This window comes from Schistocerca serialis, chromosome 2 (genome assembly GCF_023864345.2).
Source record: "Schistocerca serialis cubense isolate TAMUIC-IGC-003099 chromosome 2, iqSchSeri2.2, whole genome shotgun sequence".
In the NCBI taxonomy this organism is placed as follows: domain Eukaryota; kingdom Metazoa; phylum Arthropoda; class Insecta; order Orthoptera; family Acrididae; genus Schistocerca; species Schistocerca serialis.
Genome location: NC_064639.1, coordinates 451733227 through 451746132, shown reverse-complemented (window position 1 = coordinate 451746132; position 12906 = coordinate 451733227). Strand labels below are relative to the sequence as shown.

Here is a 12906-nt window from a genome sequence, read left to right as displayed (position 1 = left end):
TCAACATTGTGAAAGAAGACAATTACGTACGAAGCGCGCGTACAGCGGCATGGCGAGGCTCGGTGGGCGGTCCGCACGGCCAGCTAAGCGACACGGCTCGGCCACTGCAACAACAAACGAATTGGCCCGGGGCGCTGGCCGCGGGCGATCGCGGGCGCTAGCGCCCCAGGGGCACAGTCTGGATGAGCCTGGCTTATGGAATGCCTCTCGTATATGTGACATGCGTACACGGACGGAAACCTGGGCGAAAAGCTAGTGCATAATAAAAGGCTTACAATTATGCGCGTTTGGCCTACACTTAAGCGTGTTTTTTTTTTTTTTTTTTTATTTTAATTTATGTGAGGGAGTTAGTCGTGAGCCACGATGGAACCTGCTGTGGTGGTCGCAGACTGCGTGCCTCGCCAGCTGTGGCGGGCGGCGCGGCCGCCGAGCAGCCAGCAACGCTCGCCGCTGCCCCCGCGCGACCCCCGTGACGTCACGAGCGGGTGCCGCGCTCCGGCATAAAGCGTGGCGGCGCGCAGTGCTGCCGCAGACATGGACGCGGGCGCTGCAGCCGCCGACACCGCCACGGGCCGCCCGGCGCCCTCGCCGCCGCCGCGGCCGCTGCTGCTGCGACTGCTGCTGGTCGCGCTGCTCCTCTCTGGTAAGTCGAGGCCCCGGCGAGGTTTACGGGCAGGCGGTCAAAGTCGTCGTCTGCATAAAAAATTCCGGATGACTGCGAGTAGGACTCGGGCTCCGCGGTTTCGGTACAAACGTGCCTATGTATACACATTTTTAATGCATCCCGGGAATCGCGAATTTGACGATTTTTGCCTTTTGTCGATATCGATAGTGGCAAGATGTACGCCTGTTACTGAGAAAAAAGCGTCTTAACAAACGGAGGGACAGATAGTCGAAAAACAAATGACAAAAAAATATTTTTTTCGCGTGATGCAATTACAATTTTCGGTTTCTTTCCTTTGTTTACACTGTGAATCCTTACCTTTTGGCAAATTTCGTGTTCGTAGGTCAATAGGCAGTATCCTGTAAATTTTAATGAGTGACACGTCTGTTTGTGTGGCCATCCACCGCAGCAAGAATATAAATACTTGTTTTGCAAATCAAACTGCCTTTTCTTGCTGCTATTAATTTTATTTAATCCATATGCGTTTCGCCTTCTGCTGTTTTAAGGCATCATCAGTGGGATCTGTAATGATATACACTCCTGGAAATGGAAAAAAGAACACATTGACACCGGTTTGTCAGACGCACCATACTTGCTCCGGACACTGCGAGAGGGCTGTACAAGCAATGATCACACGCACGGCACAGCCGACACACCAGGAACCGCGGTGTTGGCCGTCGAATGGCGCTAGCTGCGCAGCATTTGTGCACCGCCGCCGTCAGTGTCAGCCAGTTTGCCGTGGCATACGGAGCTCCATCGCAGTCTTTAACACTGGTAGCATGCCGCGACAGCGTGGACGTGAACCGTATGTGCAGTTGACGGACTTTGAGCGAGGGCGTGTAGTGGGCATGCGGGAGGCCGGGTGGACGTACCGCCGAATTGCTCAACACGTGGGGCGTGAGGTCTCCACAGTACATCGATGTTGTCGCCAGTGGTCGGCGGAAGGTGCACGTGCCCGTCGACCTGGGACTGGACCGCAGCGACGCACGGATGCACGCCAAGACCGTAGGATCCTACGCAGTGACGTAGGGGACCGCACCGCCACTTCCCAGCAAATTAGGGACACTGTTGCTGCTGGGGTATCGGCGAGGACCATTCGCAACCGTCTCCATGAAGCTGGGCTATGGTCCCGCACACCGTTAGGCCGTCTTCCGCTCACGCCCCAACATCGTGCAGCCCGCCTCCAGTGGTGTCGCGACAGGCGTGAATGGAGGGACGAATGGAGACGTGTCGTCTTCAGCGATGAGAGTCGCTTCTGTCTTGGTGCCAATGATGGTCGTATGCGTGTTTGGCGCCGTGCAGGTGAGCGCCACAATCAGGACTGCATACGACTGAGGCACACAGGGCCAACACCCGGCATCATGGTGTGGGGAGCGATCTCCTACACTGGCCGTACACCACTGGTGATCGTCGAGGGGACACTGAATAGTGCACGGTACATCCAAACCGTCATCGAACCCATCGTTCTACCATTCCTAGACCGGCAAGGGAACTTGCTGTTCCAACAGGACAATGCACGTCCGCATGTATCCCGTGCCACCCAACGTGCTCTAGAAGGTGTAAGTCAACTACCCTGGCCAGCAAGATCTCCGGATCTGTCCCCCATTGAGCATGTTTGGGACTGGATGAAGCGTCGTCTCACGCGGTCTGCACGTCCAGCACGAACGCTGGTCCAACTGAGGCGCCAGGTGGAAATGGCATGGCAAGCCGTTCCACAGGACTACATCCAGCATCTCTACGATCGTCTCCATGGGAGAATAGCAGCCTGCATTGCTGCGAAAGGTGGATATACACTGTACTAGTGCCGACATTGTGCATGCTCTGTTGCCTGTGTCTATGTGCCTGTGGTTCTGTCAGTGTGATCATGTGATGTATCTGACCCCAGGAATGTGTCAATAAAGTTTCCCCTTCCTGGGACAATGAATTCACGGTGTTCTTATTTCAATTTCCAGGAGTGTAGTTTTGATAGTTATAGATTATCAAACAGTTCACTTCGCGATTTTTTGTAAATAATGTAATTACTTACGAATTACAGTAGAAGGTGAAACGCGTATGGATTAAATAAAATAAATAGCTGCAGGAAAAGGCAGTTTGATTTGCAAAACAAGTATTTGATGAGTGAGTTTGCTAGTATAAGATACGTGGCGTACGCTGACAAGCCAAAACATTATGACCATTTCCCACCGCGCAAAGCCACCAGACGTGGTGGCTTTGCGGGAACGTGGCACGGCAAAGAAAGTATGTAAGTGGATCGAAGACGGACGGGAAATCATTTTTGCGACGACAGGGTCCCAGATGGGGAAATTGACTGACGTAAGCGACTTTGACAAAGGTGATATTATTATTATCACCCAGAGCCTGTGAAGGAGTATCTCTAAAACGGCGTCGCTGGTCGAATGTTCACGTGCTACTGTAGTGAGCATCTATGGAAAGTGGTAGGACGACAGTGAAACTACCACTGGAAAATAAGTGGTCGGACGCCCACGAGTCTTCACAGAAGGTGGGATTAGGAGGCTTGCATGCTCTGTAAAGCAGGTTGGGTGGGGATGTGTGGCATCTCTGTCAATGCTGGTGCACGCACTAGTGCTTCGAAGCACACGGTTCATTGTTGAACATGGTGCTCCGCAGCAGACAACCGCAACGTGTTCGCATGTTGGCCCAACGACGTCGTCAGTTACGATTGAAGCGGACAAGGGATCGTCGAGATTGGGCCGCGAGCTTATGGGAACGTATCGCCTCGTCGGATGAATCACGTTTTTGCTACACCAGGTACACGGTCGTTTCCACAAAAGGCGTCATCCACGCGAACGGCGGTTCGAAATGCGCATCGCGCTAGGGACGCAGGCTGGTGGGAGCAGTGTTGTGCTGTGGGAGGCATTCTGCTGCGCTCGCATGGGACCCGTGGTAGTAATCGAAGAGACGCTGACAGCGGTGGACTATCTGCACCCCTCCACGCTTGATGTCTTCTCTGCCGAAGATGTCATCTTCCAGCAGCATAATTATCCGTGTCTCAGCGCCTGAAGCGTGCTACAGTGATTAAAGAATCACGACATTTTACTCGCGTTGATGTCTTGGCCACCAAATTCGCTTGATGTGGGTCCAATGGAACGCATTAGGTTCGCTATTAGGCGCCATCACCACGTACACAAATCAGCGGCCCGCTGTTTAAGGAAATTACATGAGATGTGCGTGGACATCTAGTGCGTCATACCTCCACAAACATAACATTAAACTATCGAATCCATGATACGCAGAATCGGTGACGTATTGCGTTCGAAAGATGGACCAACAAGTAACTAAGCAGTGGTCATAAAGTTTTGGCTCGTCAGTGTAAATGGCCGTATGTTTTAGTTTCATAAGCTTAAATTTTGCACACCGACAAGAAATCGTAGACCTCAGTACGCGGCATAAATTTCAAGTGAGAAAAATAGTTCTTAAGGGTCGGATAGACCGACAGACAAAGCGAAGGACAACAAAGAGATCTCGAACTTCAAAAAATGCGGATAACAAGTAGTTCTAACCGTGTGACTGGCTGGACTGCCACATTGTCGAAGCGCGCAGTACGAAACACAGCTTGCTTCATTTATACACGACATTTTGCAAACAATAGATGTGAGTAAACTCGTAGACTTCGTCTTCGTAGATTTCCGTAAGGCATTCAGTCCTGTGCCATATCGCGACCAGTAATCAAGATACAACCGCACGGAGTATCATAGCAGATCTTTCATTGGCTCGAGAAATATTTGATTAACAGAAATCGGTACGGTATACTAGACGGCAAACGTTCCACACGAAAGAAATCAATATCGGGTTTGTCCAAAGAAGGCATAATAGGGCTCCCGCTATTCTAAACATACGTAAACGACTTATTAGACAGGATCAGCAGCACTGTAAGACTGTTCGCTGACGATACTGTTGTGTACAGGGAAGTATCGTCACTGGACGATCGTCAGGAGTTGCAGAAAGGCGTGCACAAAATTTCCACTTGGTTCAATGAATGGCTGCTCTCCTTAAATGTGGATAAATGTAAGATAATGCCTATAAGGAATGGAAAGGACCAGATAGTATTCGATTACAAGATTAATGGTGAACTTATTGAGCAGGTTACATCTTGCGAGTATTTAGTAAATCAGTATGAAATAGGACGATCACGTAAAGAATCAACGTAAGGAAAGGCGAATGGAAGACTTAGATTTGCTGGAAGAGTTCTGCAAAATGCTATGCATCTTGAAAGCACCCCCTGCCCAATAACACACTACCGTCTTAGTATTTAAAAATAAGTATGCAAGATAATTCGCTTTTGAATTTAAATGTTGAAGTAAACATTAATAGTTCATAACACCTTCTAGCCTCAAAGCTGTTATGACGTATTTTATTTTCACGGGTAAAATGGTCGTTTAAAAATTAATCTCGAATTAAATTTCATATTCATCTTTCAGCGATGTTCTCCGCAAATAAACGCCGCGTTGTTTACCGATGGATGGCTTGAAATTAATACGAATGGAAACATTTAGTTGGTTCTTAATTGACCTTTATTTTTGTACGCGCCTTGGTCGACTTCGGGAGCATATCCGCACAAAAGTAAGTTAAAATCAAGCAAAGTCACATTTTCAACATAATAGGAGGCCACATTCACAAAAAGTTTTACATTTATACACCAAACGCCAGCGCAAAGAACTAACGGCTATGCAAAGAACTAGGGAACACCCTCTATCTAATGCGAACTAAAAGCTGTAATATGGCACACTTTTTACAAGAATTTATAAATTATGGGTAAGTACCAGAAACTTAGAGATACCGTGTCATTTAGAATATTTTTGTTACATCCAGTTTCTTCACAAATATCAATTTAATTGCTATATATGTTTTGTTGTGTAGAAAAATCAAATGGCTAAAACAGTGACAAGAGTTGTTTGAAGCACTTTTTACAATTTTATGTTCGGAAATTCCGGAAAGGGTACGAATTTTCGTTAGCATATTTCATTTATTTGATTTTACTTCTAATAAACATATTTTTAGAGAAGTCAACTACATTTTCATAACGAAAAGTTACGTATTTAACTAATGCCTAATAAATTGTGGTGTTGAACGATTTAAATACAATCTCATGACAGCGCAAGATTTGATGACATTACCTAAACAAATTAAATGATGGAAAGTTTCAGTGTTTTTGTCGTGTATTTATCTACAAAATTATCTCCTCTCTTATACATCTCCATTTTGACGTGACATTAATAGGATGACCAAATTTGTGGAATATTATTTTTACGTGTTATGACTGGCAGGGATGTTATCATTAACCATAAACAGTAAATAAAATTATTGTTGTTGTATATGCTCCAATGTATCATGCACTTCAACGAAAGACATATATTGTACCTAACAAAACTGAAACGTTATCAAACACTTCAGAACCAGAGGTGGTATCGATGCTCTCCATTTAGTAAGCTGTCCTAAACATTGTTACATTTCTTGTAAAGGAAAACACATGTAACAAGCTAGTACGACCGGTTGTAGAAGATTGTTCCAGTCGTTGGAGCCCTTAGCAAGTAAGAACAACAAAAAACTTGGAACGAATTCAAAGACGTGCTGATGTGATCGTTACAGGGTGGTACAGCTCATATAAGTTTAGCAGAAATTCCCGGGAAACTGAGATGAGAATACTTGGAAGAAATACAACGTAGTCTTCTCTAAACCCTGTTGGGCAAACATTTAGAGACCCTGTATTTACAGACGACTGTGCTACCATCACGCTGTCAACCATCGTATATCTTGCTCAGGGATCGTGAGAACAAAGGCAGTCATTCCTCCCTCGTTCAGTGCACATATGGAACAAGAAATAAAATCGATAACAATAAAACGATGTGCGCTCCAATATGCACTGTACCGTGGCGACTTTCGGAACATACAAGGTGATTCAGCTGTACCTACCTATGGCTTTTAGCAACCTGCAGCGCCTTAAAAAAGCAGCTGTAAGGTTTTCATATTCTCTCGCTCACCAGCCGCAAGCTATTAGCCCTACAGAAAAATAAGCAAGACCGGTTTTTTAAGAAATTTAACTTAGTTATATTTTGTACAGGGATATGTTTGTGCTGGAGGCCATGGTTTTCGAGTTATTCATGAAGAAAAGCTTGTTTGAAGGTCACTTTGTTCTTGAATAACTCGAATAGTTTGCACGTAGTTGGTGAGAGAATAAGAGAATCTCGCACGTGGTTTTTGAAGGTATTGCGTGTTAAATATAACCCATAGACAGGGACAGTTGAATCATACTTTGTATATAGATGCTTTGGATAAAACTGGCTGTTACAGCAGTTCAGCACCAACCTACCTGTGCTGCGGTTGACAGCTGTAGCGGTTTTGAGATGTGCGCTTCTCATCGTTTTGCTATGATCACTTATGACGTCACTTTGACTGCAGCGTAATTATCGGATTTTTGCCACATTCGTCGTTATATACCAAATACATGGATTTTTACTGTGTAGTAAATAACTGTGGCTAGTTCGATGTCAGTGATTTTGGTAAGCTACCACCAAATTTTGTTGTTTGTTGTAAATCGAACAGATGGTGATTCAGTGCACAGCACATGATTTTGCTGACAGTTTAATGCTGCACTTCTGGCAAAAGTGGACTATACTTTGTAGTTTGCTGTAAATCCAACACTTGACATTTCCGTGTATACCCTTTGATTTCTGTCCATTCTGAGTCATCACGCTTCGCTGTAGGTATGTGGTATTGTGATATATTGCAGTAAGTCATGGAAATATCATAAATAAATACTTGTTAAAGTCTTTCAGAACCAATAGAAAGACTGGAACAGAAACAAATCTGAGAATAGTGGAACAGACGGAAGTATTGAGTACCTAGCGCGCTGTAGATAACTTTACACAAATTTAATCAAAGATTAAAAAAGTAACGAGTTAAAATTATGGCAGAGGGGCATCATTCCAGAGATATCAAAAGTGTACGCTCAAGCGTTCTTACAAGCAGAGCTCCAAACGTCCATCAACAATTCAACTTTTGCTCGGCAGTACTTCTTGCTAGCGTATATTTCACCTCATACGTGGCACAACGCAAGCGAACGCATATTTGTCTGTATCAGTCACTGGTTATATGTGTTCTGATGCCTCACCATTTTGCGATAGTTATCACAAATATCTTTTCACACATGATTCTCAAGTTAGATTGCTCGTTTAGTCTGGATTCTAGACAGAATAATTTCTCTGAGGCTTTACACACTAAACTAGATCTTCAGTCATGTTTCTCAAACCTTCAAAATTTCCGCAGAGTTAGTATTTCTTCAGTTTATTCACTGTAGCGCAAGAATTCAATCCGTTAGCATAGTCACCCACGCAAGTATCGCGTCCGTCCCTCTGTATTTTGTTCGCCGCCGCCTTGCTCAATTGTAACGTTTTGCAAAACATTTCTGTCTTTTTTTTTTGGTGTACCTGTCACCAGTCCTCCGCTTCGTCCTCAGTAACTTTATTGGCATTAACAGTTAGCCGTAGCGCTCATCAACGAAGACATTTCTGCGATTAATTTTTATTCTTACACAGCTCATGACAAGTTGCATTTTTTTCATCCGAACCTTTGGTGTTAACTGATAATGTATTCAAGTTCGTTGCTGTTACAGCCAGTACTACAGTCTTCTTCATCTATTAATAATTTCATAGAAATGTAGTCTCTTTCTAAGAGTTGTTGCACAATTGAGGCTATTTTCCCAATAAATGACACGTTGACAGTCATCTCAACTACATAAAAAGATACGAGATATAGAATTCTAATGACAGGTTTCGAATTGACACATTATTTTCAGGTAGCTATACATCTATGAAATCAGTTTGAATTTACAGACATGTCTTGTAACATTTTGTTATCATAGTGCCGTACAGTGAATAATTTTGTTTCGTAATTAAAGTTGGAAATGAAAATGAAGCTCAATGCTCCTCACAAGAAAATATATTACAGTAAATCTATGATTGATGCGCTTCATTATAGCCGTCTTAGGCTTTGCGACTCTCTCTGTTAATGTGTAACACTGACAGGCACTAGGTTTATGCGAATCATTTATTATAACACTTCCCTGCTTCGTGAACACGATCACAAAATGCTTCGGTTTAAATATTAAGCAGATACCACATCGTATAATAAATTAATATCACGACTCAAAAAGAGTCTGCATGTGAGTAATACAATGATGAAACAGTGCAAAGTGCTCACAGTGTTAACTCGAGGTGTGTCAGGTACAGGCAGACGAAGAAGACAATATAACCCATGAAATATGGGTTTTTAAACTCCGCCTTCTGCAAAGCACGATGCGTTTCTTTTTCTATTTACACAAACACGTTTTGATACGTATTTGTGATCTTGCATGTATCTCGATTTATTACTGTAAAAATATAAATGTTTATCGCTGTTTCTTATTTTAGGTCTACACGTGTATTTTTTATTTTGTTATGACTGCTCACCTGGAAGTACACTAACTGCGAAAGTGGAATTGTACAAGTCGACTTGTTTTTATATCTTTTTATGGTTCGATAGCATGCGATTTGCAAAGTAGTCGAAATAAAGTGCTTAGAGAAACATTAATTTTCAAATACTTTTTCGAAAGGGCTACTGTTGCATATCCTGCACTTAAGTTTTCCATTCGTCTGCGTAGCTTTGATGTGTTTTTTTCCTTTTTCTGTCCTAATTACATGCACTAGTTTCACGTTTTCACGCGTCACTTTCGTCTGTCGTCACATCTTTTCTTAGATAAAAACGTGATTTCTACAACTCTGGCTTATGTTTTCTCTTCTCTTGTAATTATATATCTTATTTTTCGCACTTTCTTTGACATCAGTTTGACATGTTGTCACACATTTTTTTACATAGGAACTAGATTTGGGACGACACCTACGTTGTCATACACTTCGAGAGACGCTATGTTATTGTGGCCGCTCATTTGTTCATGGTTTTTCTCCTGTCCAGTGTGACGCTAGTTGTACATGTTTGGTGCGACTTTCTTCAGAGGTTCTGCTGAGGGAAAAATTTATTTGATTTGTATGTGTGTGTGTGTGTGTGTGTGTGTGTGTGTGTGTGTGTGTGTGTGTGTATGTGTGTGTGTATGAGTGAGAGAGAAAGAGAGAGAGAGAGAGAGAGAGAGAGAGAGAGAGAGAGACAGACAGAGAGAGAGAGAGAGAGAGAGAGAGAGAGAGAGGTGGTTGAGAGGCGGGTGTTTTTGGATAATCCACAGTGTTTGATATACCGTATCTCAGTACCACAAGTCAAAGTGGTAATACCACCACCACCTAGACAGAAAAACACATCCCGTTTCAGCGACATTGGTAGCTTAGATCCGAGAACTGTGCTCACTTTGCGCAGAGCATGCCGCATAAGTTTCATTCTTCTGTTTATTTCTTTTCTTGTCCATTCAGTCGTAGTCTTCAACAGCTCTAGTCACAAAAACCCATTAACTATGAGTTATATGGCTTAATTTGTTCGATATTAGTTTCGATATGTAGATTATACTTCACTCTAGTCTTATTGTGTTTTCAAGTCTACTTTCGAACTTGCTTTATAAGTAAAAAGTTCTCGGGCTTACAGATGCGTCAAGTAGCTTAAATGCCACGAACTTTCCACCAAGTACCCCTTCACCATTGTCAGGTGCAGTGACAATGGCCAAAGGGGACTCGGTTTAAAGCGCGCGGCATTTTAGCCACTTGACGCGACTGAAAGCTCGAGAACTTTTTATTGAACGTAACCGCCGCGAGACAGCAGTTCTACTCTGTTCTATTCATCAGTTGTTGACGTTTATCTGCGCTAGTGGCAATCAGTTCACAGTCATTAGCAGAACGAGATTAGGACGCATATTATCCACTTAGGTGTATGCCTTTTTTCTCCCAGATAAAGGGTCTGAAAACTACCTACATGGCCGTTGAGAACTGTTTCGGTAATGTGGAATTCCGATGCCTGATTATTCTCTCAATATTGAATTTCCCTCTACCGTGATCAGTTCTCAGGGAAGCTGTAACATCATCGTGTATTCTCTGTATTACACCACTATAAGTTGAATCTATGCAGGGGATGTACCCGTCACAAATTCTGCTTAATTATCAATATTGATCTCCATATTTGCGATTCCCCCGAAGAAGAACCGGCGACTTTACACCGAATCAACAGATGATGCCATCTTTTTAGCGTGACTGCCTTCAGAGAGCAGGTGACATTAATAACAGTAGTGTATGGATACAGAACACAATACCAGACAAAAAGAGAAAAACATTCAGAAGATAAGGTCGGACGCCGATGTAACTTCGTACATGTACGCATCATTGGTGGGTATGTAAATGATTACAGTATCAGTTCTCTGTGACACGTAGAACAGCCACTCAACTAGTGTCGTCACCAGACCTGGTAGAGTAGGTATATAAGGTGCCCGAACAGGGTCAGATGTTGAGTGATCACTGTTAAGTACACGGAGATGCCGCATACTCGTTTGAGGCAGCGTTATCATCAACTGACAGAGTTTGAAAGGGGACTCATAGTGGTTCATTGCTTTGTAGGCTGATCGAGTCTTACAATACCTAGGTTTGTGGGGTATTGTGGTGCGACAGTGGTCCGATGTTGGACTGCATCGGAACCTGAGGGAAAGCTTACTCGTCGGTAAGTTTCCGGTCGACCAAGTCTGTCCACCGCAAGCGAGGATCAACTTATCGTGCACTAAGTATGAGAAAGAAGATGAAGATTTCTCGTCAGATGAGTATGGGATAATATCGACACCAGCTGGAAATTGTATAACAGGAGAAGGATTCGTTATGAATAGTGATAGGGTTATTCTCATCAGAATCGACAGCAAACCAACATCGACAGTGATAGTTCAGCTATACATGTCGATGTCGCAGGCAGAAGATGAAGAGACAGGGAAAGTGTATGAGGATATTGAAGAGGTAATTCAGTACGTAAATGGAGATGAAAATCTAATAGTTATGGGGGATTTGAATGTGGCTGTAGGGAAAGGAGCAGAAGAATCGGAGAATATGGGCTTGGTAATAGAAATGGGAGAAGAGAGAGACTAATTGAACTCTGCAATAAATTTCAGATGGTAATAGCAAGTATTCTGTTTAAGAATCGCTAGAGGAGGAGTGATACTTGGAAAAGGCGGGAGATTCAGGAAGATTTCAGTTAGATTACGTCATGGTCAGACAGAGATTCCGAAATCAGAGATTGGATTGTAAGGCGTAGCCAGGGGCAGATATGGACACAGATCACAATTTAGTAGCGATGAAGTGTATTCTGAATTTTAAAAGACTAGTCACGAAGAATGAATGGGCAAAGAAGTGGGATACAGAAGTACTAAGGAATGAAGTGGTAAGCTTGAAGTTCTCTGAGGCTTTAGATATTGCAATAATGAACAGCTTAGTAGGCAGTTCAGTTGAAGAGGACTGGACGTCTCTAAAAAGGGCAATCACATAAATTGGAGAGGAAAACGTGGGTACAAGGAAGGTAACTGCGAAGAAACCTCGGGTTAACAGAAGAAATACTTCAGTTGATAGACGAAATAAAGAAGTAAAAAATGTTCAGGGAAATTCAGGAATACAGAAATAAAAGTCGCTTAGGGATGAAATAAATCGGAAGTGTAGAGAAGCTGCATGAAAAATGTGGAGAAATTGAGAAAGAAGTGATTGGCGGAAGGACTTACGCGCATATAAAAAAGTCAAAACGACCTTGGGTGATATTAAATGCAAGGGTGGTAATGTTAAGAGTGCAATGGGAATTTCACTGTTAAATGCAGAGGAGAAAGCGGATAGGTGGAAAGAATACAGTGAAGGCCTCAATGAGGGGGAAGATTTGCCTGATGACGTGACAGAAGAGGGAACAGGAGTCGATAGGGAAGAGTTAGGGGATATAGTATTAGAATCAGAATTTGGAAGAGGTTTATAAGACTTAAAATCAAATAAGGCAGAAGGGATAGATAACATTCCATCGGAATTTCTAAAATCATTAAGTGAAGTGGCAACAATCAGTTATCCACACTGGTGTGTAGAGCGTATGCGACTGACGCTATACCATCAGACTCTCGGAAAAACATCATCCACACAATTCCCAAGATTGCAAGAGCCAACGAGTGCGAGAATTATCGCAAAATCACCTTAACAGCTCATGCACACAAGTCTCAGAATATATACAGAAGAATGGGAAAGAAATTGAGGATCTGTTATATAACGATCCGTTTGGCTTTGGAAAAGATAAAGGCACCAGTGAGG

The 12906-nt window shown here is 43.3% G+C and overlaps 1 protein-coding gene across 1 annotated transcript in view; it reads left to right on the top strand.

Moving 5' to 3' along the window:
• The first annotated feature begins 534 nt into the window (after nucleotides 1–534).
• LOC126456074 (limbic system-associated membrane protein-like) overlaps nucleotides 535–12906 on the top strand; it is a 222467-nt gene continuing 210095 nt past the window's right edge. Inside the window, exon 1 of the mRNA XM_050091828.1 lies at nucleotides 535–643. Within this exon, the coding sequence (XP_049947785.1) occupies nucleotides 535–643 (109 nt within the window). The remainder of the gene's footprint in view (nucleotides 644–12906) is intronic.